Source organism: Paroedura picta, chromosome 11 (assembly GCF_049243985.1).
Source record: "Paroedura picta isolate Pp20150507F chromosome 11, Ppicta_v3.0, whole genome shotgun sequence".
Taxonomy (NCBI): Eukaryota; Metazoa; Chordata; class Lepidosauria; order Squamata; family Gekkonidae; genus Paroedura; species Paroedura picta.
In genome coordinates, this window is record NC_135379.1 from 42,752,069 (window position 1) to 42,778,637 (window position 26,569).

At 45.1% G+C, this 26,569-nt stretch overlaps 1 protein-coding gene across 1 annotated transcript in view; it reads right to left on the reverse strand.

The window, feature by feature from the left end:
• The window catches only part of GLB1 (galactosidase beta 1), a 43,499-nt gene that overhangs the window by 4,557 nt on the left and 12,373 nt on the right, over positions 1-26,569 (reverse strand). Inside the window, exons 3-15 of the mRNA XM_077304591.1 lie at positions 22,920-23,070; positions 21,597-21,657; positions 20,267-20,361; positions 18,719-18,899; positions 17,622-17,680; positions 15,518-15,639; positions 15,395-15,435; positions 14,727-14,839; positions 13,630-13,704; positions 12,104-12,193; positions 10,675-10,788; positions 9,684-9,815; positions 5,262-5,483 (exon numbers count right to left, since the gene is read on the reverse strand). Coding sequence (XP_077160706.1) covers positions 5,262-5,483; positions 9,684-9,815; positions 10,675-10,788; positions 12,104-12,193; positions 13,630-13,704; positions 14,727-14,839; positions 15,395-15,435; positions 15,518-15,639; positions 17,622-17,680; positions 18,719-18,899; positions 20,267-20,361; positions 21,597-21,657; positions 22,920-23,070 — 1,456 coding nt within the window. The remainder of the gene's footprint in view (positions 1-5,261; positions 5,484-9,683; positions 9,816-10,674; positions 10,789-12,103; positions 12,194-13,629; positions 13,705-14,726; positions 14,840-15,394; positions 15,436-15,517; positions 15,640-17,621; positions 17,681-18,718; positions 18,900-20,266; positions 20,362-21,596; positions 21,658-22,919; positions 23,071-26,569) is intronic.

Genomic DNA, 26,569 nt, shown 5'->3' on the forward strand with positions numbered 1-26,569 from the left:
CACCTACCCACTCCTCATAACTTGAGGGCAAGGGGCTGTGCCGGACAAGAGCTAGCGGGCTGCAAGGAACAGCAACCGGCTCTCTCACTTCCTCAGCTCTGCTCCCCAGAGCGCAGAGATGTTCTGTCGCTGGAAGCAGTGCATGTGCTTTCTCTCACATGTGTATGTGGGGTGTAACTCTTCCTGCTGCGGGGAGCTGAGAAGAGGAAGCAAGCACCAAATTGCCAGCTGCTGCCGGAACCTCTTTAGGAGGTGAATTATGCTGCTTCTTGGTACTGCTGTCACTCAGTCGCCCCCCTAGGCCAGGGGTCTCCAACCTTTCTGAGACTGGGGGCACCTTTGGCTCTTGCCAAAGCAGCATTTTGAGAAGCCAATCAAATCTCCAGTGGCCAATCAGCCCAAACTCCACATGGTCCTGCCTACATTCTGAAGAGACTCAGTGGGGACCAGACGAAATCTTGGCTCCATGGTAGCCACAGGACCCACACTGGAGGCCCCTGACTTAGGCTGTTTGCAAGGGCTTCTGTTGGCAGTAGCATCAGAAACAGACCAGTGAGATCCCACAATCACATCAGGCAAACAGTGGATCTGCAAACTTTCAGTTCCCATTTAAAAAGACGTTTCCCCACAAAACTTCAATGAAAGTAGTGGGGAGTCCTGCTCTTGTTATTGCTAATGAATCAATAGGATTAACAATAGGGCTGACAATAAAATCTGCAATTTAGGGAAAAGCCCTGTTGGGAGCAGGGAAAAGAGCTACGCACTCCACATTTTCATTGTGTGCTCTCTGCCACTACAACCAATTTATCGAATCAAAGATTCTGTTAGTTGAAACCAGAATGGGGCTGATGCAATCTAGAACAGCGGTCCGCAACCTTTTTCAGTTGTGGACCGCTACCAAAGGGTGGGGGTGAGGGTGACCCAGGGCCCTGCACATGTGCGGCAGCCCCTGTGCAAACGCGCATGCGCGGACCTGCCGTGCATGCACGTCTGCACCCAGCGGGGCCGCAAATGCATATGCACGGCAGTTTTGCACATGTGCGGTTGCACTCCTGTGGGCTGCAAATGCGCATGTGCAACAGGCCTACGCATGAGAGCATGCGCAAAACTGCCGCAAGCACATTTGCGGCCCTGCCGGGCACACAAATGCACAACAGGTCCACACATGCGCGTTTGCGCCGCCAGCGTTCCGACGGCCGCACTTCCATCTCTCCCCCCCCCCCAACCCCGCAGAAAGAAGCTTGCTTCGGCGGCCAATTTGCTCGCGGCCTGGTGAGCTTCTCGCTGCGGGGGGGGGCAGGGAGAAGGAGCTGCGGCCCTGCACTGGACCATGGCCCGGTGGTTGGGGACCACTGATCTAGAAGACAGGGATGGGGAAAAGATTGGATTACTATAATGTCTTCTATTTGGAGCTACTCAGGAATGGAACTACATGGTACAGTCCTTCACACTGTATCTTGCTTTATTCGATCTTACATCTCTCTTATTCAGGCCTTCCTCTACAATTGGGAGCAGTCCCTCTCCCCACCCACTCTGTATGGTTCCTCTTAGGTAATTTAATATTTCAAATCACCCTTTTTGTAACATATCCCCACACCCACCCATTTGTAACCCTAAATGGAAATAACTGCTAAAAATGTATGTTCAAAGCATCTGACTCACAAAAGCTTGACGGACAGCATGGAGAGAGCTGACAGAGAGAAATTTTTCTATCTCGAGAGTGTCCAATGGAGCTGATGGGCAGTAAATTCAGGACAGGCAAAAGGAAATACTTATTTGCCCAGTGCGTGATTAAAAAGTGGAATTCACTGCTAGAGAATGTGGTGATGGCCACAGTCATAGATGGTTTGAAAAGGAGATTATTTTATTTATTTAGATTTCTATACCGCTCATTTCTTTGCAGCTCTGGGCGGTTTACATTGAACATTACATAATACAACTTACAGTATTTGCTGGCGTATAAGACTACCTTTTCTCCCTGAAAAACATGCCTCCAAGTGGGAGGGTCGTCCTATACGCCAGGTGCACTTCAGTTGGGATAGACATGGCTGCCCACAGTGGCCCATAGTACTGTAATGTAATGTAACAAACTCTATATTTTGAGTGGAAATGTTGGGGGGTCGTCTTATACGCCCAGTCGTCTTATACGCCGGCAAATATGGTACTTAGACACATTCTTGGAGGATAAGTCTATAGGTGACTGGTAGTCAAGAACCCTCCGTATTCAGAGGCAGTAAACCTCTGAATATAAGTGGTAGAATGCAACCTCAGGGGAAGGCCTTGGCCTTTATGCCCTGTTATTGGACCTCCAGAGAAACTGTGTGAGAGGATGTTGAACTTGATGGATCAACAATCTGATCCAGCAGGACTCCTCTTATGCCCTTATGCTAGAATAAATTTTGTCAGCCTTTAAGGAGCCATTGGGCTTCTGCTTCATTTTGTTACCCATGGCTCCCCCTCGGGAGCTCATATTTTAGATATACTACTCGTAGCTTCCCTTCTTGCTATCTCCACAAGGTGATAAATATGCCTCAACCTCAGGAAACAGCCTTATCTACACCATCTACTGTTGTGGTGTATTTTGGTAAGACTAAATCTGAACAATACACCCAGCTATTTTTTCCTGTGAGTCTGTCCGCGCTTCAGGAAAAGCTTCTGCAGTGCTCATTTTATTTATTATACATTTATTATATTTATTTTACTCTATCAGAGTAGTAATTTGTTTACTAATAAGCAGGTGATCCACAAGGACTTATGGAGGGCATCTCATTTTCCCTTCCTCTGCTATTTTTCCCTTTCCTGAAAATCCCTTCTTTCTTCTTCCTCTCCTTCCCACCCACTAGCAAATTTTCATTTAAATGTACCCCTGAATTTCAGATTTTCCTCCCCATTTATAGAGCCAGATCCAACTGTGCAATGCAGAAAGGGCTTGTACAGGACCCCACATATTGCCCTGCATTGCCTCTCCTACAATTTCCTTTCCCTCTTAGAAAAGGTAAAGGTAGAGGTATCCCCTGTGCAGGCACCGAGTCATGTCTGACCCTTGGGGTGATCCCCCAGCAAACTAGGTACTCATTTTACCGACCTCAGAAGGATGGAAGGCTGAGTCAACCTTGAGCCGGCTGCTGGGATTGAACTCCCAGCCTCATGGGCAGAGCTTCAGACAGCATGTCCCGATCTCCAAACCGGGGGTTGGGGATCACTGATCTACTTGATGCTGCCGAAGTCTACTTGAGAGCCAGTGTGGTGTAGTGATCAAGAGTGTCAGGTGAGCATTTAGATGACTCAGCTTCGAATCTGCACTTGTGCCACTGAAGCTCATAAGCTAGTCACACTGTCTCAGCCGCACCTACCTTGCCAGGCTGTTGTGAGAGGAGAGGAGAACGATTTTGGTGATATCAGCTTTGCAGCAAAAGTACCTGACCCTATTAATAGTATAGCAGGATACCTACTGCACAGTCTAGCTTGCTGATAAACCAACGTCAGCAACGGATGCATCCTTTTGGCTAAGCTTGAGCCCCAGTAATACATCTGGCCACACACTACCATCTGATGTATGAAATACCACTTTCCTTTGACCTCATTCAAAAAGCTGTTTTGAAACAAAAGCAAATCTTAGGAACCAGGTGTAGCAAGCATTTGCAATCGAAGAGTGGCTATATTGACATGACAAACCACAAAAAAGTCACACCGTAAAAACTAACAAATCTACTGGAGCATGATCTTTGTACACTTGATCCTGTTGAGTGGGCAATCCATCAAACTGCCTTGTATTGACTCAGGTCCATCAAAGTCACTACTAGGGTTGGGCACTTCGGCGTGCCTCGGCCGCTTTGGTGATTGCAGAAGCCTGAGGAGGTGCGCCGGCATCACCCCTCCCCTCCGAAGCGGCTACTCAAGACTGGCAGTGGCAGCCTAAGCAGAGGTCTTCCACATTACCTACTGCCTGATTATTTCAACTGGACTTGCCATGGATTGAGCCCAGGACCTTCCAAATGTTGACCAGGTGGACCACCAAGAAGCCACGGCCCCTCCTCACTCGTGGATTTGAAACAGAAGTGGTTGTGAGGAGGAGGAAGTGGAGGGACACCGAAGGCAACATTAAAGAAAAATTAAATCTCCTGAAAGTGAAGATACCGTGCGTGAGGCAACCAACACTAATAAGATTTAATCAACTGATCTGTCAGAGGTTGATAGGATCAGTCTGCTGAGACTCCGAACGCTGTTGTTCAGTCTGCACAACACCACAAGTGAGAAGATTACCACTGCAAATCTTGCCTACAGCTTGGTCCTTTTTTGATTGTTCTTTATAGCAGGGGTAGTCAACCTGTGGTCCTCCAGATGTCCATGGACTACAATTCCCATGAGCCCCTGCCAGCAAACGCTGGCAGGGGCTCATGGGGATTGTAGTCCATGAACATCTGGAGGACCGCAGGTTGACTACCCCTGCTTTATAGTCTCTACTGTGTAAGTGGTAAATAATGGGACACTTAGTAAATGGCTCCTGGTTAAGACCTGAAGATATCAGTGGACTCCAGCTGGCCAACTTCACACAGTGCCTCTAAGCATCTGACACTTCAGTCCTCCACTATATAAAAGGCAAGCCATATTGGTGATCACTCACCTCTTAAACAGTGGCTTCTGGGAAGGTCAGTGCCCTCTGATCTGCTGACATCTTTTCTGTGTGACAACAGCACATTGGAGGACGATGCGTCTCGTGGCCATGCCCTTCCCCCGGGACCTGTATGCTCCCCCAGCTACTTTGAGCAGTGACGGTTGTGTCAGATCATGACCGCCTGAGATCTGTGGGGGAAGCATTTAAAGACCGTGCCAAGCAGCTGATACTGAGGATCAGCTGCTTGGTGGGGTCTTTCCCCCCACCAGAGACCCTTAGAAGTCTGTGGAAAGAGGGCTCCCACAGCTTCAGAGGGGTCTGCAGGGGTAGCATTTAAAGCCCCCCCCCCAAGCTGCTGATCCCCAGGGTCAGCTGCTTGGCAAGGTTTTTCTCTCCTCCTTCGATGCTACCTGTGCCTCCCCTTCCTCCACTGCAGGGTTGAGTGGTTCCATCTCCCTGCCCTCCTGCCCATCCGGTGCTGTGAGCTCAGACAGCCCACAGCAGGAGCCAAACCTTCCCCCCACCTTTACTACAGTCCATTGTGCCTGTTCCCTCCCCTTTCCTAGAGCCCGTTGTATTTTCCCCAACAACAGATTTTATTGTTAGTTCAGAAATAATTCGGGGAGAACTTGTCATGAAAAATTACCTTTGTCCACCCAGGAAACTGGACGTAGGTGTCTTGGGGTAAATCTGGTATTCCGCTAGGAATGGAAAAGCTGCCAATATAAAAAGAAGGCTCTTCGTAGCTAGATACATTCCCATCGGTTTCATTACGGAGGCCATGGTTGACTGCTTTGTCAATGTCCAATGGATACATCTCCCAGTCAGTGAGTATCTCTCCACCAAGGGTTATATTTGAAACCAGGCCCTGCAAATAGATTTATAATGCATATCAATCAGACAGTAAGTCACTCAGAGAACTCTAACCTCCTACTGTGAAACGAAACCATTTTTAAGAACCATTAGAAGGTTCAGTTCAAAGTTCAATTCAGTGACTAATCTTAAGGAGTAGTTTGTTAGCTTGTTTGGCCATTTTTTAAAAAAAAAACTTGAACCAGTTCAAATTCCTTTTATACTTTAGAGTGATAAATATCTATGGTTGTAATTCCTGTAAAGAAGAAGAAGAGTTGGTTCTTATATGCCACTTTTCTCTACCCGAAAGAGTCTCAAAGTAGCTTACAATCGCCTTCCCTTTCCTCTCCCCACAACAGACACCCTGCAAGGGAGGTGAGGCTGAGAGAGCCCTGATATTACTGATGAAGAAGAGTTGGTTCTTATATGCCACTTTCCTCTACCTGAAGGAGTCTCAAAGCGGCTTACAATCTCCTTCCCTTTCCTCTCCCCACAACAGACACCCATGAGGTAGGTGAGGCTGAGAGAGCCCTGATATCACTGCTCGGTCAGAACAGCTTTATCAGTGCTGTGGTGAGCCCAAGGTCACCCAGCTGGCTGCATGTGGGGGAGCGTAGAATCAAACCCGGCTCACCAGATTAGAAGTCCGTGCTCCTAACCACTACACCAAGCTGGTTCTAGCATGGCACAAATCCCATGATAAAATATTTGAGAAAAATCATATCTTCTCTCCTTGTGCCATACTTTCCAGAGCTCACTAAGGGCCAAACCATATGGCACATTTGCCCCAAGTATATCCCTGGGTTGATCAACAAGTATACTTAGGAAGTTCCTGGCTTCTTAGGAATGTGGGGACCCCCATTACGATTGTGAAAGCAGTGCACAGAGAAATAATTTAGCTTTATATCAAGTTATTAGATCAACAGCTATATCAATACCATAACAAGCAGCCCCCAACAAGGAAAACAGCAGCTCCCCAAAGCTGTTTCAGGTTAAGAAAACAGCAACTGGGGTCTGCGTGTGAGTGTGTTTGTGTGTGTGTGGGGGGGCTCATAAGCCCCTTCTCCTCCTGGGTGATCCTGATTGGAATCAGATTTGAGTCCACATGCTCCTAAAATATACCCACGATCCAACATGGCGACATCCCCATAATGAAGCACTCTGAAAGGGAAGCTTTAATGTTGAATCCCACATTGTTTTCAACATCAATTTGTAGAACAGAAACAGAAAATACCTTTTTAGTTCATTTCAGGAAATGTATGTTTGTTTAGTTAGTTAGACCCTGGCAGCAGCAAAAGGGGAGGAAGCAAAATGTCACGATACAAGTCTGTGGCCCACTCACATTTTGAACAAAGGGCACAAACAAGCTCTGGACATCCTTGCAGAAAAGAACAAGGGATCCTTGAGTAAAAGAAGAAAAGTTTGGGAGTTTGCAGCTTAGAGGCAAAACCACAACTCCTTGCCATGTGAAAGCAGGTTTGCTGTGGCCAAATATTTCTCGCAGTTCTCACCCACATCCAGTAATTTCTGATGATTTTTTAACCAACAATCCACAGGCAGTTCATCATCTGGAATATAAATCTCAAGGAATTCCAAAGTGGGTTCATCCCTTATTTAGACTACCTGCTCCTTTGTTCTTACATAACCGAAGAGGTTTATATTCAAGATTAAAAGCAAATGTGATACCAATCCTGGCACATGTTTTGCTTGTGTCTCTAGGAGAGCCTTTCTCAACATTTTTTACCATTGAGAAACCCCAAAAAACATTCCTTGGGGTTTGAAAAACCCAGAAGTGGTGCAATCATGCAGAATATGGTTGGGAAGCATAGCTGTGGTCATGCCCACCTAGGGCCTCTTCCCTTCCCACCATGAAACCCTAGTTGAGGGAGCCTGCTCTTAGGAGGACAAATCTCAAATCCTTCCCTCACCTTCAGCAAACTACCTGCCTACTCTTCTGATTAAACCAGCCTTTTCTGTTGAGCCCGCTGCTAGTTTGGCTATAAAGGTTCAATTCAAGCCCATGAAAAGATTCAGTGCCAGCTCCTAAGGGGAAAAAGCTCCCTGAACTGATTGGGGCGTTCAGTTCTACTCACTGGTCTTAAAAAATATGAAGTGTCAGCAATGCTGGATGCAAAATACATGACATTAATAAAAATTCAAGCAAACCCCCCCTGAAGAAACCCCTTCAGCAATTTCCCTTATTTTAATCTGCTTTGCTGTTAATGTTTCGTTATAGTTCAGAAGGGGATTTTATTACCAGGAATCCAAAACCCATGTAATACTCATCTCTACTTAGGAGAAATTTGTAAAAGCCAAATAACTGACATGAATTTGTCTAGAAACTCAAGTTGACCTCAACCTTGCCAACGGGTTTTCAAAAAAGAAACTGGTACAGTAATACTGCGCCTATGGTTCAATATTTTAGCAACAGGCATTCTCCAGGTGCTTCGGTCTATCAGCACCTTAAAGAAAAATGACACAAGCAGAAGAGAGTTCAGCTACTTTAGGCCATTCAAAAATAGAGATAAAAAGAGTGCTTTTCAAATTCAGCAGGGAGAAGAAAAGAGTAGGGTTTTAAGTTTTACTTAAAAAACTGATATGGTCTCATAAAAGTGTCCCCAAAGCTATCATTTTTTTTTATTTTAAAAAAGGAGACCAAAGAGATCAAAAATACAAACTTAAAACTTGCCTTGTCTGCTTATTTCAATAACAACTAACCTCCAGGCTAACATTTAGAGGTGCTTTAGTAACCTTCTTATTAGAGGAAGCCCCAAAACTGAAAGTAGTACCTGATCATATCCCACAAGTATTTTTTATAAACTCCACTTTCAGAGATCCTTTTCTAAGATTAACTTAATCTAGGATTCTCATCTTGCCTTTAGACTTTACGGTAGGCTACGTTTACCAAGTTTCCACATCCTGTGTGGCAGCAGTGAACACTCAAGACTGTAAAAGTTCTTAAAAATAAAAAACTGTAGCTGATTTAAGAAGCCTTTTTCGGTGCATGTTTGGCTAAACTTAATAATCCCCAAAGCCTTCCCAAGACTAAGCAGCAAATGTTTTTAGTCTCCTTAGGCAACATGTAACAAATTGGAACTAGCCAGCTGATGTTTTCTGGCAAACCTTTTTTACTGTTGAGAAACCCCTGAAATGTTTTCAGTCCTCAAGAAACCCTAGAAGTGACGCAGTCATGCAGAATACCATTGGGAAGCCTAGCTGTGTACACGCCCCAAGGCCCCTCCCCTTCCCACTACCTCCTGACCCACCATTGGCCACTGGGGGGGGGGTCAACATGACCATATATGGTCACATCCCCCAATAAATGTTAAACAAAAATTTAAAAAATATTTAAAAATGTATTACCCCGCACCCATTCAGGAAACCCTTCCAGGGCCCTCAAGAATCTCCTAGATTTCACGAAACCCCAGTTGCAAAAGCCAGAATAATTCAACCAGAATAGCCAAGAGGCTTTTTAGTAGGTGACAAAAATAATGACTGCAATTGGCAAACTGAGTATATACACGGATACAGTCCATACTGAGGAGTATGATGCCAATCATGAGAGAGAACATGTAAAGAAATACGCTTATGTGAACAGGCCCTGATGACTCATGAGCAGACTCTAATCCAAGGCAGACCCGTGGACAATTCCCAAGCCAGCCGATGGACAATTGAGAGGCAGGGCAATGGTGCTCCAAATTTCCACAAAATGGATGGTGGGAGAAAAACGGCAGAAATGATACAGATAACTCTGCTTATAATAATAATACAGTGATAGTGGCAAGCAGAATAACAGAATGATAGAATAATATGGAGAACATTAAATCAATGCTTACTGATAGCCTAGTGGGTTGGGCAGATCTGCAGTGGGTGCCCTAGGGGGGCTCAAGGGGGCCTATGGGAAGTGGTGCTTCAGGTCGACCTCAACCTAATGCCTGGTGGAAGAGCTCCCTTTTGCAGGCCCTGTGGAACTGTTTGAGTTCTGTTAGGGCCCTGATCTTCTCTGGCAGCTCCTTCCACCAGGTGGGGGCCAGGATGGAGAAAGCTCCGGCCTTGGTTGAGGTCAAACGGGCTTCCCTTTTCTCCTCCTTGTCTCTTATATCGGGTCTATGTGGACAGATGTCACAGACATCGATTCAGCAGAATTCCCAAGGTTGCTTTGCCATCCACAAGCTTAGAGAGGCTACATGTCTGACCAGATAATTCTAACACGTACCTTGAAGTCATTGTTGTATCTTCCATAATTTACTCGGCCTGTATTTTCTACCAGCAAATCCAAATATTCTCCAGCATTCCCTGTTAGATTCAGCTTTGAGGTGTATCTTCTTGAAAGGACTCCCTGAGAAACCTGTACCAAAAGAAAAAAGAAAAAGAAAAAAAAGAAATCCAAAATATGGACCATTGTGTAATGCAAAAGCTCTTGTATCACAGAATTGCTCTTGTTAGTTTCTCTGCACTCTCGTAAGAGCCAGCTTGGTATAGTGGTTAAAAGTGGTGTCCTCTAATACGGAGAGCCGGGTTTGATTCCCTGCTCCTCCACATACAGCCAGCTGGGTGACTTCGGGCTAGTCCCAATCCTGTTAGAGCTGTTCTCACAGGGCCATTCTGTCAGAGCGTTCTCAGCCTCACCTACCTCTCAAACAAGTTAATCTTACTTGAACGCTGGCAGGGGCTCATGGGAATTGTAGTCCATGGACATCTGGAGGGCTGCAATTTGACTACCCCTGCGGGGAATTACCTATGCGCATGAAATCCTTATTGCCCCTCTAAAGCTAGATAGAGTTCTTGCATCATTAGACCTTAGGTCAAATGCAATACGCGATCAAGTGGAAACATTCAAATGAGTAGCCGTGTTGGTCTGAAATAGCACAATAAAATCAGAGTCCAGCAGCACCTTTAAGACCAACAAAGATTTATTCAAGCCGTGAGCTTTCGAGTGCAAACACTCTTCATTCGTCTTAGTCTGACGAATGAAGAGCGCTTGCATCCGAAAGCTCACGCCTTGAATAAATCTTTGTTGGTCTTAAAGGTGCTACTGGACTCTGATTCAAGTGGAAACAGTCCATAAATTCGGCTATAAATCATAATTGATGAACTACGAAATGTGATCCAGCCCTAAGCAGATATACAGGCTAACTCCTAAACCAGAAGGAATTCTTATAGTTGGAATTACAGGAGCAATAAAGGCAGAAACTGTAGAGGCTTACCCCGTTTACAGAGACATAAGCACGATCGTGAACGGCATCAAACAGCGAAAAGAGTGTGGTGTTCCTTGTACAGTTTCTTGGTAGCTTAGTTCTGTACAGCACAAACCCAAAATACTAGAAGAGGGAAATGGAAAGCAGCCGTTAGAGGTTAGAATTATTTTGAAGTTCACAGTTTGAAAATGATGTAAAACAGCGCCAGACATTCCCAGCGTATAGATCAGAACACCACTATATATATCCTCTATCCGCTTTGTAATGACAGAGTAAAACATGCTGGCTTTAAGAAAGCAAAATAAAATCAGAGTCCAGTAGCACCTTTAAGACCAACAAATATTCTTACATGACAGGGAATATATAGCAAAAATCAGTTCTGTTACATCAGTAGACTGTGTCATACAACCAAATACAGCCAATGATAATTCTTTGTCAAAACAGCCAAACAATCCCCTATAATTCAGTGTACTTTACAAAAACACAAGGAGAAACCAAACTGCCTTTTATTAGTGATCAAAGGTTCTCACCTCCCCATATGTTGCTTGCTCCATCCGTCTCCATACAACTGCTTTGCTCCCAGTGAATTGCTGGTAACTATACGACGGTCAGGGAGTCACAGAGTGCATTCTACAGCTCTATGCAACTCCTGTTGCCTAACTGTTCCCCAAAGTTGGCCAGAAGCTCCCTCATCAGCTCCTCCATTTCTTCTCCTGAATTACACATTCTGATCTCCTTTCTAAAGTTCAATTGACCTCAGGGTTCCTCTTGAATACCTCTCTCATACATCACCTTTCCTTGTGGGATCTCTGCACATCTGTCTCTTCCTTACGTTTATCACAATGTTCTCTGCCTCTCCCAAGCACACACTTTGTCCCACAGTATAAGCCACCCATCTTCCACCTTCCTGAATGGGCCCATAGCAGGCCTACTCATTACAAAAGCCTTTAGGTCTGTTTATCCCTTTCACTCATCAGACATCACATAGGTCACCAGAATTGTAACACTGAATTCCCAGTCCTCTCTCTAGAAAACTCACCGTTCTGGTCCTCAGCTTCCTCAGATACTGCTCTATTAAGTCTGCTCCCGATTTTTTTGGCTGCCTGTTCCTTACATCAGTTTATTTTAGGTTCACAAGTGGTCTTCAGTTGTTGTGAGAACTGGAACACAGACTGGACGCTAAGGAAAGCCCTGTGAAAGCCACAGTTCTCAGGAAGCTAAATTTTGCATCAGAGTCCAAACTCTGCCTGTGAAGAGCCCAGGGAATTCAAACGGTACCAACCTTCACAAAATGCACACCAGGTTTGCTCAGACGGCCAAGCACAGCATGAATTAGCCAAACTCACATCTTTGATCACGTATTCAAATGCATGCTGAGCACATGTTATTTAACGGAGTACACAAAATGTGGAGTACACACAATTGGGGATCAATTTACCTGCTTCAGTTGATCAAATGTTAAAGGATAGGTACTTTTAACTGGTCCAGATTGTGCCAAGTCATTTAGAAGGTCCCTCACTGTGCCCACCTACAATGAAGTAGAAACAAGCTATCATTTGCAATTAAAGTAATCTGTTAAACACACACACACACACACACACACACACACACACACACACACACACACATATATATATGTTAGAACTGTTACTGATATGTTATGTTGTGATTATTATTTAATATGTGATGTTCTATGTTTCCCACAATGATCCATGTATGGAAAGGGTGGTATAAAAATCTAAGAAAATAAAATAAAAATGTAAAGGCTTAGAAAGCAAAACAGCCATTTTAAACCATACTTGGGTAGGCTTCAAGATTTTTGCTGACATAAGAAGTTTCCTTTAACAGAGAAGACCTTCCTCATCTCTGCCCTCTCACTACATCCCCAGATGCCCACCCCCCACCCATGTTACTCCTGGGGGACAAGGGATAAAGTCTGCAGAAGGAAGGAGGGGAGGGGAATCTGGTCCTCTTCTGTTCACAGAAATCCTCTCCAGTCATAGTACACAAAAAAAGCCCTACCAAATACCATTATCTAAAAAGGATTTTTCTGGTTAATGAAAAAATTAAAAAAACATTTAGCCCTTTGGGTCTCTGGTGTTTTAACATGGTCATAACAGTCATGGATGGATACAAGTGGCCAAATATTGACCTCATCTATGCCATATTAATATGGTCACTATGTAATGATAGAAATTTTGCACACCTGAAAGAAACGGCAGATTTGATTTTTATATTCGCAAGTGCTGTCAATTATATAGAACATATCCTATACCTCCCAGATTGTTAAGAGATGCTTCTTTCAAAATAATGATGATGGTGATGATGATGATGATGATATACGTTCTTATTTCTAACCCACCCTCCCAAATCGCTCAGGGTGGGTAACAGCAGTAAAATCAATAGACAGAATTTAAAAAATTAAGCATTATTACAGAAATACCCCTGACTAAAAATCCCAGACAGGGGAGTCCTTTGTTGAGGAGCCCATCTTCTAACTCTCCTTCTCCTCCTTGATGGATGTTATTTTAGGCCTGGATCATAAGCCTGGTGGAACAGTTCCATCGTACAGGCCCTGCAGACCTGATTTAGGTCCTGCAGGGTCACGATCTTTCCCAGGAGCGATCACCAGGCTGGGGGCAGGGCCAAAAAAGCCCTGGCCCTGGTCAAGACCAGTTTCACTTCCTTTGGGCCAGGGACCCTGGGCAGATGTTGATCTGAGGATCTCATAGTGCTTGAGGGATTATGACTCTTAATGGAACTCTTGCATTGCACTTCCTTGATTCATCACCCAAAACAACCATGGGAGGAACTTAAGGAATGTATTCAGCTTTAGTAACAAAGCTGTCGATTCTCATCACAATACTAGAACAATCTGTTCTTTATCATTTGCAAGCTGCTAACAAAGCAAACCGATATTGGCCCCTATTGTAAGGACGACTCCTTATCAAAGCAAACATTTACCTTCTCCATGGCCACTTCTCCATAGGCAAACTTGGGTGTGGTTGGAGGGACAGGGCCCTTGGGCAATTCCTTGTACTGCAACAATACCACCAAAAAGGACAGTCTGAGCCTCAAAGGACCAAGTTATACATTTTCATGCGACAGCCATATCAAGACATCATGTTAATTTAGGACGAATGACCTGGGACACATCGCATTATTTCTCTGGAACCTTAAAGGGTGTTACATACTAGTGCCTGTTTTCAGCACAACTGAGCTGCATGCTGGACAGTTAGAGCAGGTCTTCTGTAGGAAATGAATGAACCACACCATGAGGGCTGCCATGCATTCATACAACTCCTGCACACATCAACAGACTGACATGCCGGTGCCCGCTGGTTTTATTTGTCTAAATAAGTGACGCTCTATGGAGCAGCCTAAACATGACATGCTTCGTCAAACTGGAAACAACGACTGGGAGGAGATCCCATTTGAATCTGGGATAGAGTGTGGGAAGGGATAACTTTTACTGTTTCACTTGTCCTTCTGTGGCAGATACACAGGTGTTGATACAGATTACCGTAGGTTTTCCTCCACAAACAATGCTGAGGACGAGGTTGAGATGAGACGCCTAGCTTTCAAGATGCCATTTACAGTTTTAAATAGGCCCTGGAAAACCATGTATGGATCTCCCATGATCATCTCTAGTTTGGTCCACAGTGTTCCTACGATCAAATACAGGGCCTTCTCAATGTTGTCCTTCGATTTGCCAGCCACTAAAGCTGCCATGGAGTAGTTTGACTTACTTTAACTTTGCCTAACCAACTGAAGATTAGAGTCTGGCCTGAAAGCTATATCGAAGCTTCCTTCCCATTCCTCTCTACACAATGCCCACCAGGGACATGATTTCTCCAAGGACTTTTGGCTAGTAAAAGAAAATACTGTATAACATGCTGCTTAGTTCAGGGCTGCAACTTCTCAAGATCTGGCTCAGCTGATTTGCAAATTACGTGGCCGCTGAGCTCATGTACACCAAGAAGGTGCCATTGGTTTCAATTTCTGGAGTAAGCTAGAAGTCAGAACACGTTCAGGACAAACCACCTTTAGAAGAAGCTCACCATGCCGATGACTTCCCTGATAGCGAAGTACTTCTCTGTGAGGTCTCCTGCTTCACTCAGTGGAGCATCATAATCGTAACTAGTAGGTTGTGCTGCATAAGGCATATTGGCTCCTACAAGGAGGGGGGAAATATAAGCAGAAAAAAAGACTCTATATAGAGTAGATGACTTTAAAAATTAAACTTCTCCTATTAGGAAACGTCAGCTGCACTCCATTTCCATAAGGGTGTGAGATCTGTGATACCTATGCTTCTGGACTGTGATCAGTGTTCATAGTTTCCCTAGAGACAGACCAAATAATACTCCAAGATTATTGGCTAGCCTCATTATTCAAAGGCATTCCCGTCCCCAACCATTGTTCTCATTGGCAATGGACTATGGACATTAGGATGCCAATGTCTTCTTCTGAACATGCTTATTTCTTGTCTCTCATGCTGCATTCCTCAAAGCGAAGGTTCACGCTGTAGCTGATCATCCTGTGGGAAACTTTCCTTCCACAACTCAGCATTTAATGCCACACCGTGTCAATGAAAACTTGCTAGCTCATGGAAAAGAGGCTTCCAATTGGCTTTCAGGTTTTTTTCTTTCCTCCCTCCTTTCAATCAGACCCTCTCATAAAAGAACTTAATTAGACATTAAGTATTTAAACACATGCATGTACTGCTTACCGTTCCAATAGCCAAAATTGGTCCCTCCTATGAACATATACCTGAAAAGACATACAAGTCAGCACTCGATATGCAGGTTGCCGCAGAAACTCTTGAGATCTTACTTAGACAGAGTTAACTTACATATTAACATTAGCACCATGAGCCAGAATGTCACTAAGGCTCTTAGCTACAATGGATGCAGGCACAGTCATATGCCTACCACCCCAGTGGTCCAACCAGCCAGTATAGAACTCAGAATTGACCTGGAAGGAGAAATAGAAAAATTAGAACCAAAATAATCACATCTATATCAATGACAGCTCTTCTGCTCCGTATTTGTGTAAAAGGGGCCTCACTGGACAGCTTACAATCATCTTACAAACAGCATCTCAAACGTAGCCGTTAGGATTGAGACGGGTATGGTCAACGTTCAGTCCAGGCTTCGGATAGCTACCTTTGCATTCTGGCTAAAATTACTTTCCCAGCAGCAAGGTCTTGCAAGTCTAATAGTGATCGACACATTCGTCGCACCTTGGCAAATTGCACTCACTAAAACGTTGTGCTACTATGGTCTCTCATATCAATTGTTTTTGTCTATGGGTTACAAGGCTATAGACCTTGTTAAGAAAAGAGTGATAGAAGTAGAGAGACAACATGATCTCAACAATATTCAGGACCCACTTTTTAGGAATGATCTTTTAAACAGGAACAGCCTGATGCAATCTCTAAGAAAAGTGGTAAATCCTGAGCACAGGAGATCCTTTACCCTCCTTCATCACAATGCCCTGCCCTCTGCTTACTTGAGTGGGAAATTTGATGGACTCCCTCTCAAGGATCGGCTCTGCATCTGCAACGGGGGTCAAGTAGAGACTACAGAACACATCTTATTTGAGTGCAAGCCTCATTGGACCATGCTGAAGAGTCACTCAATCCAGTCACTCTGCTTCAAAGTGGATGGACATCATGCTGACAGCCATTCCCTGCTTTTTCTCCCCAAACATCTGGAAATCAGCGATTTGCTACTTCTAAACATCTATGAATTCTTCCCTCTTGTAACTGGGATGAGAGTGATCAGATAAAATTATTATAGCTCCTCACATACACACACATACATATGGTATATGGTCACACAATATCATGGTGTGCTTTATTAAGGTCACCCAAGCCTCAACTGTGGCATTTCAGGACTGTCACAGTAGACCACAAGTGAAAGGGACAAGGGTGGAAAAGATCCACAATTGCAAATGGAAAGCTCATAGGACCCAATTGATCATTTTTCAAATATTAGGGCTAAAAATTCTGTCCTACGAGAATTTGTCTAATCCTTAATCTTCTCTTTTAGCAATCACCATTCCAATCTATGGCATCGTATTCCATGAAAACTTAACAAGAATTTCAGCAAACAGAAGGACAAGCTAGGCTATTCCTTTAATATAGAAGGTCAGCTTTGTCATTCCTTGTTTATAGAAACACACACGCACACATATAGGAACGGATATAAAGGTAGAATGGGTAGTGCATGGTCTATGCTTTCCCTTAGCCTTTCTTAGGCTTGTGACCACTCTTAAGTGACAAAATGGATGCCAACATTTTAGAAATCCAGAACACTGTGCTGACATTTCTTCATCATGAGAAGGCAGTTCCTTAGGAAATGACCTTTGGCTTCAAGGCACTGGTGCCACTCTATGGAACCAGACATGCCTATTTCTGTGGCACATTGTATGGTCTATGGTCTATGGTCTATAGTAGGTGGTGGCCAGGGCTCATGGGAACTGTAGTTCAGGGAGATCTGGAGAGCCACAGTTTGTCTACCCCTGATCTATAGGTCATCTTCCCTTGAGGTTGGGAGTTGAACTCTGACCTTATGAACTGAAAGGGACATGGTTTTTTAATTGGAGGGGAGGGAAATTCTTCTCAGGAGGGTTTTTTAACCTGATGAATTAACATTAAATGGTTAAGAAAGCCTTACAAAACCCCACAATTCCGCCCCCACCACATGATTTCACAGTTCCCTCTTTTTACCATCCCTGCTGCTTTGTAACTTTCCTGAGGCCTCCGAAACAGCCATGAGTTGCAAGAGACAGGCTTCAATTTCTATCGTGTCCACCCTGACTTCAGCTAGACAAACCACGAAGCCTGAACTAGGAGACCACGCTGCTTCCTAAGCACCTTACTGCTGCCACCCCAGCACTAGTCTATAATCATATCAAGAGTAACACATCAAAACAGGAAAGGAGGTTCCTACCAAGGGTCCTTTGGGCTCACTGTGTCTCTGGTTTAAAAATGCCGCCGTGGTGTTGCTGCCTGCAAGCAACAGAGCAAAGAGTCATACTGGAGTCCTACAACAGTACCCCTCTTCAGGGGATTTCCATGCTGTCTACATAAAAACTGGGTCTCCTTTTTAATGCACTAAATGTCCATGCAAAAGTGCCCAATCTACAGAAATAGCCCATTGACATTACATATGCTTGGTCACTTTTTTAATTATGAAGGAGAAGCATTTGTGTCTGACCAAGCACCTATAGCTCAACCTGGGGGTTGGGACCCCTTTGGGGGTCGAATGACCCTTTCACAGGAGTCACGGCAGGGCAAGCAGCTTGGCTGGGGGGGGGGCACCATCCACACAACAGCCTTGTGGGGTAAATTGAGAGAGCGTTTGTCTGTCTGGAGCAGCAGAAAAGAGTGAGATTGGCATGGTGGGACAAGAGGCAGAACTGAACTAAGAAACCCAGGGGGAAAAACCCAATTTTGATACAATCACAAACAATGGATCTTCACGCCACTGGTCAATTTTAGTTCAATTTCTGTGAAAGAACACTGGCATAATTTTATGGTTGGGGGTCAGCACAACATGAGGAACTGTATTAACGGGTGACGGCATGAGGAAGGTTGAGAACCACTGACCTATAGGAAATGATTCTAACCTCTAATTTTAGATGTAGTGCATTACATTTATGATGATGTTCTATCTATGGCTGCGTTACTTATCCATGACTGTGCTACTTACTATCATGTCACAATGTAAACAGCCCTGAACCATTCAGAAGGGCGGTATAAAAATGTAACAAACAGGAGTTGAGGATTTCCTGCATTCTGCAGGAGGTTGGACTAGGTGACCCTGGAGGCCCCTGCCAACTCTACGATTCGATGATTCTAAAAATAAGTAGCTAGGTCTAATTAAACTGCAGGTTAATTTCTGATCTCGGGATGGGCGAATAGATTTATGACAAGTATCCAGAGTTTAATCTTTCAACATTTCATAAACTACCCAGTCCTCTGAATATGTGGTTGACTGCAAGCCCCACTGTGTGCCAAGGATTTTGGCCCAAGACTGCCACCCACCAGGGCCAAAATCCACAGTCGCGTAAAGGCCTTGAAGAGTTCCGCAACGCAAGAAGTTCTTAATTGCGCCGTCCGTTGTGAAGAGCACCACTTCATTCCCCAGATGGTGCCGGAAGAGATTCTGCAGGTAACGGAGGTAGTCATAATCGCAAGTGTAGTAGCTGCCATATTCATTTTCAACCTAAAAAAATCGAAGCGCACAAAATTAAATGTTTTAAAAAGCTGACAACCGATGATTCACAGGAAAGCTAACCAGGCAGGTGGAACTCTGATAATCTGTAGAAAGAATGTCCTGAAAAGCCCTCTCATGTTAACTCCAAGGAGACCATGAAAGAACATCGTTTTTCCACAACACAAAATCTCTCTTGTCAATGTTACGGAAAAATCTACCCACCCTACTTTAAAGGAACCTAAGAACTGGCTGTTCTCAGCATTTCCCAAGGCTTGCTTTGGCTACCTTTGACTCTTCTCAATGAGGAAAAAAGGCATTTCTAATGTGAAATCTCTGTAAACGGATCAAAATAGTATCCAGAAATGCTTTTAGCTGGTCTATCAGATGGAACAATATGCTAGTGGAAATTGCCTCTTTTGCTGCGAGAAACCCCCGTGCACTGGAGGGCCATTTCCCCGTGAGCCAAATGGAACTTCTGGATCCAATCCAGGGAAAGAAGCACATCCAGAATGGTTCACTGGGAGAGATGAATGCCTGGGAGAGTCTGGATCCAGCTAATCAAAATTTGTGGTCCGATCTTCACAGCGCTGTTTAAATGGAAATAGCAGCTGCTTGGGGGTGGGGCCACAGTGACTGAAAATGACAGCCTTCTTGCTGTGATGTGGAAGAAGACCGCAAACAATAAGTATCAGGCATTTCCCCCATTTCAGAGCTAATGATGGTGGGATGCATGGTAGAGGGGTCATCGATTTTAAAAGTCCTGGGGGGGGAGAGATTAACTCCCACCTGCCTCCTTAAAGGGCCCCAATCTGAATCCTGGCACGGTCACCATTTTCGTTTTCAACATCTCCCATTGGACTTCCCAGTAATCAGAGTGCTTTGGATTGGGCCTGCCCCAAATGTCAGTTTTCCAGGTAGCCCAGAAGGAGATTAGTCATTGCAAAGAAATAAACACATTTCCCTCTTCTAATGATCAGAGTGTCTTGGACTACTTGCATACCAGCACCAGGGCTCTAGCACATATAGAGGAACTACAGGCTGGCAGGTTTCGGCCAAGAGCCATTGCACATAACTGCCACAACCATGTGACCAGTGTTGCACAGCCATTGATGGTGGTGGACATTTGATAGGTACTGCACAGAGTAAAACAGTAATATAGATTCCAGACACACATTTGACTTCCCATACGTGCAATGGGGTGATGCTCATTAATTCAGTTTGTGAGCAATTACCTGAGCACAGCTGGGATTTAAGACTGCATCAGTGGTTTATTTCTCATCCAAAGATTTTCAAACAGGGAAAGTCATAATGGCCTGCAGAATTTTTGCCCATTTTGTGCTAGAAAGATGGACAGTCGATAGAAATGTAATTGTTACCTGCACCATAATGATTGGGCCGCCATTCTGATAAAGGTGATGCTTCATCTTTGGCAGTAAGACTCCCATCCACCTCTCTACGGCTGCCAAGTAATCTGGAATATTGTCAAGACAGAAGGTACATAGAAATATAGTCCTTTTGTGGTTTTACAACACTGTATTCAACATACACGGGAAGAAAAATGATCGCAAGTAGGTGAACAACCAAAGTGAGGCAGGAAAAGTCCTTAGCCCTTCTGTGCAAGTTAGATGCTCTCAACCTGTTAGGGGCTGGCAGGGGCTCATGGGAATTGTAGTCTATGGACATCTGAAGGGCCGCAGTTTGACTACCCCTGGAATAAACCTTTAGAACAGTCCATCATTGCAGGGCACCATCTCAACTCTAAGGGAGGTGCAGAGGTTGGCCTCTTTGTTGCAAGTTCAAAGTGAAACCCTGTACTATCCCAGCCAATAAACGGTCAATGCATTAATTAAAAATTCTAAAAATAAACTGATAATGTTATGATTAAACCTAATTAAATAAAATATCCCAAAGAAATCAATCCTATATAAGCATGTCACATAGGTAGGTAGGTAGGTAAGAAGGGAGAGAGAGAGAGAGAGAGAGAGAGAGAGAGAGAGAGAGAGAGAGAGAGAGAGAGAGAGAGCGCACCAGCTTGGTGTAGTGGTTAGGAGTGCAGACTTCTAATCCGGTGAACTGGGTTTGAGTCCCCTCTCCTCCACATGCAGCCAGCTGAGTGACCTTGGGCTTGCACAGATCACTGGATAAGGTTAGGGTGAGTGAGCCCTGATATTACTGAAGAAGAAGAGTTGGTTCTTATATGCTGCTTTTCTCTACCCGGAGTCTCAAAGTGGCTGACAATCACCTTCCCTCTCCCCACAACAGACATCCTGTGAGGGAAGTAAGGCTGAGAGAGCCCTGATACTACTGAAGAAAAGTTGGTCTTATATGCTGCTATTTTCTAACCAAAGGAATCTCAAAGCAGCTTACAGTCACCTTCCCTTTCCTCTCCCCACAACAGACATCCTATGGGGTAGGTGAGACTGAGAGAGCCCTGATATCACTGCTCAGTCAGAACAACCTTATCAGTGCTGTGACTAGCCCAAGGTCACCCAGCTGGCTGCATGTGGGGGAGCACAGAGTCAAACCCGGCTCACCAGATTAGAAGTCCGCATTCCTAACCACTACACCAAGCCGGCTCTGGGAGAATATGTTTGAAAGGAAACCTGAAAAAAACAGAAGTCTAGAAGCCAGATGCAAACAAGCCTTGCATGAAAAACGCCTATCACTTCTACAAATGAACTGCACAGCATACATGCAACACCACACCTGGATCAGACGATCTCAGGACAATAGATTCTTTTTCCAATAGCCAGGCAGGCAGGCCTCCCTAGGAATGAAAACAAACAAACAAAAAAACCTATATTAAAATATTTCTTTTCGGAAATTCTTTTATACATTTTGTCTGAGTAACTGATAATCACCGGAGAATTCTTTAAAAGAAGAAGAAGAAGAGCTGGTTCTTATATGCCGCTTTTCCCTACCCGAAGGAGACTCAAAGCGGCTTACAGTCGCCTTCCCATTCCTCTCCCCACAACAGACACCCTGTGGGGTGGGTGAGGCTGAGGGAGCCCTGATATCACTGTTTTATCAGTTTTATCAGTGCTGTGGCGAGCCCAAGGTCACCCAGCTGGCCACATGTGGCGGAGTGCAGAATCGCACCTGGCATGACAGATTAGAAGTCCGCCCTCCTAACCACTACACCAAACTGGGATGAACCCTAACTAGTAATGACTCATGCGTGTGAGCTGCTGAACTGGCAGTGCAGGGGCCCTGGGAATATTTCATGGGGGTGACTCATTCCTCCTGTGGAAGCAGGGCCTTTGCAAGTCCTGCTGCTGAGCGATGGGTGGGGGGATCCCCTGGACATGTGCTTCTTGCCACCACTAACAGAAATGGGGTGCTGGCTGACAAACTTATTTGCTTCATTCATACCTTATTTTTCCTTCTCAATTTGGGCTGCCCGATGCGGGCTGGGAAATACCTGGAGATTTTATTTTGGGGTGGGGGGGCATGAGAAGGGCAGGATTTGGGGAGGGGAGGGGCTTCAGTGCGGTAGAACACCATAGAATCCACCTTTGCAGCTGCATTTGTCTTGATGGGCAAGAAAAACTTTGTGGATATGCTTAATTGGGTTGCCAGAACCTGGAGATGGGGGTGGGGGTGGGAGAGTCTGAGAACAGCAGGGTTTGGGGACTTCAATGGGGTATAATGCCATAGACTCTACTTTCCAACGTGGCCAACTGAACTTTGTCGCCTGGAAATCGGTTAGAATCCTAGGAGATCTCCTGGAGGTTGGTGACTCAATCCACGATGAATCTCCAAATTAGCTCACCGCATCCTCCTCATCTCTATTTTTATCCTCACAACGACTCTGTGAGGCTAGTTAGGCTTGAGAGCTGGTGACTGGCTCAGGGGCCCCCAAGTGAGCTTCCACAGCAAAGTGGGGATTTGAACTGTCTCCTGCATCCTACTCTGCTACGCCAACCACAATACGTTGGCTGTGAAGCAAGGAAGCAAGCAAGAGCCAGGCTGCTTTTATAAAGCAAAGACTGAATGGCCATTCAAACCACGAGCCTAAGCCATGTTTACCATGTCCCATTCTGCGCATATATAAGGCCCTGCTCTCAGGATGACCAGCAAGCCAATCTCCTCAGCGAGGTTAAGGAAATGTTCAAGATCTCGGTCCCCAGAGAAGGTATAAACTCCTGGTTCTGGTTCGTGGAAGTTCCATGGCACGTACCTGTAAAAAAAAAATGAAAAATTAAAGCCACACACAACATTACTTTTTAGTCTACATTTACCACCCCAAATATAATTACACAAGCAATAATTGTACTTCTTGGCAAAGGAACGTATCGCTGTGACGGAGATTCTTTTCCACCTTTGCAAAATGGATCGTTTGTGGGGTCCGTTCTTTTCCCTCAGAGAAGCAAAAGACTTGAGCAAGCAACTTGGAATGATTTGGGGAACATCACGGAAGCAGGGACTCTGCTTGCACCCTGGCTGAGGGCCCTGTCAGAACTCTCTCGATTCCACGGGGCCTGCAAGACGGAGCTCTTCCGCCGGGTCTTTGGTTGAGGCCTTGTCAATTAAGATCTAGGCCCCTTCCCAAAATGGCTAGGTCCCCTGCCACTCCCTTACCATCTGCATCCTGAGGCACGTGTTGTTGTTGGAGATCTGTCAAGCAGGGAGAGATGGTTAGTTTTGCCTCCGGGGTGTATATTTTATTCTGGTTTTACTGAATTGTATTGTGGGGTATAATGTTACCCACCATGAGCCAGTTGCACTGGGAGTGACGGGCTCTAAATTAAACAATCATCATCATCATCATCATCATCATGATGCACAGAATTTATGCATAGATTTATTTGCATGTGCAGCGTTGAACATCACTTCCCTTCCCACAGCCTTCTGGACCCAAGCAAAGGGCTTGATTCCCATACTCTTGTAAGCCTGACTTTCTTTCAGAATATTTAAACTCAAGAGAATCATTAAGACCCACTTCCTCAAGGGCACTCATCGGATCCATGGCTATTAAACGATGTGTCACATGGAGCAGAACAGCACAGAAGAGCTCTTGAGCAGCTTTCCTACAGAAACTGGTCTTGTGACTCTCATGGAAGAGTCACTTAATGCATTTGCCCAAATAACTTATTCCTATGGAACGTCGACGTCGCGTCTTCCCTTCATTTCCCACTCAAAGAACATGTTCCGATTAGAAGATGAGGATCTGACTATAACTAGAGATGCATAAAACTTACCAACACTCTTCGGCAACAAGGAGTGTGAGAAACGGCAGCTTCTGCAATCCTAAACAGAGTGATGCCCTTCTAAGCCCATTGACTGCAATGCACTTAGAAAGCTAGAACGCTGCTTGGTTTATCTTAGCTTCTAGCAAACCTGTTTTTTTTTGGGGGGGGGGGGAAGGTACTTGTGGAAGCAAGCATGTTGAGCAGCTGAGAAACCTCATTTCGGACTTTAAATGTCAGAAGAGTAAGCAGGATTCGAACCCTCCACCTCCCACGCCCCACGTGTGAATAAGGGGTCACACAAAGGCTCAGGTAAATCTGAACAAAACAGGGCCCCTGAAAATGTAACAAGTGCGTCTGCACACCAGGCAGGGCTACCCACTGTGATCTCATCACCCACCCCTTGTCCATTTATTCGTCCTGCATTTGGTGTGTGAAAAGGGACAGAAGAATCACCGCTAATCACGTCTTCTTTCAGGATGCACTCAAGGACTCTCTGCCAAACAATTATTTACATAGCAAACAGAGAGAGCTGTTATAGGGGTAGATGTACGGAGGTATACACACCTTAGAGCAGAGATAGTCAAACTGCGGCCCTCCAGATGTCCATGGACTACAATTCCCAGGAGCCCCTGCCAGCATTCGCTGGCAGGGGCTCATGGGAATTGTAGTCCATGGACATCTGGAGGGCCGCAGTTTGACTACCCCTGCCTTAGAGAGACGGTGTCCCCTGGCCTGCCTCTGCATAACTACCCTCCCATCACAGTCAGCCCTGCTCAACTTACAAGCCCAGGGCCTCTTTTGCATGATAGAAAAGCTGATGAAAACTCACTAAAAACACCGTGGTTATTCTGATCTCTGCACAGGAGAGTGAATTTACTCCGCAAAGCTGATTTTGCTCTGCATGGTCAACCATGTCTTTTTGCTTACAGCGTCTCTTCATCTTTGTTCCTGGAAGAGGCTAAAAGCTGATTTATTTCTCTCCTGTCTGCCTCGAGCACTCTATTAGTCATTCAGAGCTTCCTTCGTTATGCAGATTAGTGACTGCATCAGAGAACAAAGCATGTCACTGAATTTCTAATGAAGTCTAGCAAGTGGAGTTGGCAAATCTACAGTGGGCCGGGCTATAAATTGTTCCATGCAGAAAGCATTGCAGCGTCGTTTTTCAACAGAGTATATTCGATGCAGATGTAGTATAATGAAGCAGTCCAAGTTCAAGTTCAAACTTTATTACAGTCGTTCAGACCAAGTTATATGAAGTTAATACATAAAAGACCTTACTTATTACCAGCTGAGACAGATAAGTGGCAGGGGCCAGAACATGTCTTGTTTTAACTGGGGCCAAAAAAGTTGGAGCTTTACTCAGGTCCAGTTGACATCGATTGTCTTGTATCTGCTGCTTAACTAATGATGCAGCTTGATCATGAGCTAATTTGGATAATAAGTGTATGGAGAAGCCCAGACTTTGGATTCCTCTGGGAACAGCCTTAGTCCAAGCAGGCTAAGCTGGTTGTTTTTTAAACTGTTTTATTTGGCTCCGTGCAAAATACCTCCAGGCTGAATCGGGCTAGTCAGGCTACTCAACAAGCTATTGTTTACTTCTGTGATGTGAAAAAGTTCAGTTGCTCATTTCTACACATCATAAGCCTCTACTAAAATGTTCAGGACAGTTTCCGCCAGGCCTGGATAAAAGCCAGGGATGATTGTTTTAACTGGAATGTACGAGATTACTGAAGATTTGAGGAACATCGTTGGGAAGTTCCCCATCACGCTTATGTCTATGGGCCTTGTGCAAAAAGATAACATAACCTTTTCATTGGATTGTGTCTGCCGAAAGCAGTATGTCTGTCACTGGCTTTTTAAAGCTAAAAACCAGTGGCCCCTTATTTAATTTATATACCGCGCCTCTTGAACTGGTCATCTTGAAGACTAACTCTATGCAGGCCTACCCTTATCCCTGACCCGGAAACTGGTGCAGAATGCAGCAGTCAGGGTCTTACAGGAATTCCGTGGAGGGCCCACAGTCCAACAGGTGCACTGGTTACCAGCTGACTACTAGATCAAGCTAAAGGTCCTGGGAATCACCTTCAAGGCCATATGGTCTGGGCCCTGAGTACCTGAGAACCCACCTTTCTACCTATGCCCCAGAGAGTACTAGTCTCCACTAATACCAACAAGCTGGGGATCCCCGGCTCCAAGGAAGCTCATCAGACCTCAACCACAGCCAGGGCTTTCTCAGTCCTGGTCCTCACCTGGTGGAACGAGCTCCTAGATGACATCAGGCCCCTGTCGGAGCTAGAACAATCCCGCAGGGCCTGCAAAATGGAGCTCTTCCACCAAACTTTAGGTTGAGGCAACTGAACCACTGCTGACTGTCAAATTGGGCTGGCTGCTCTATCCTCTACTGCAGAGGTAGTCAACCTGTGGTCCTCCAGATGTTCATGAACTACAATTCCCATGAGCCCCTGTCAGCAAACGCTGGCAGGGGCT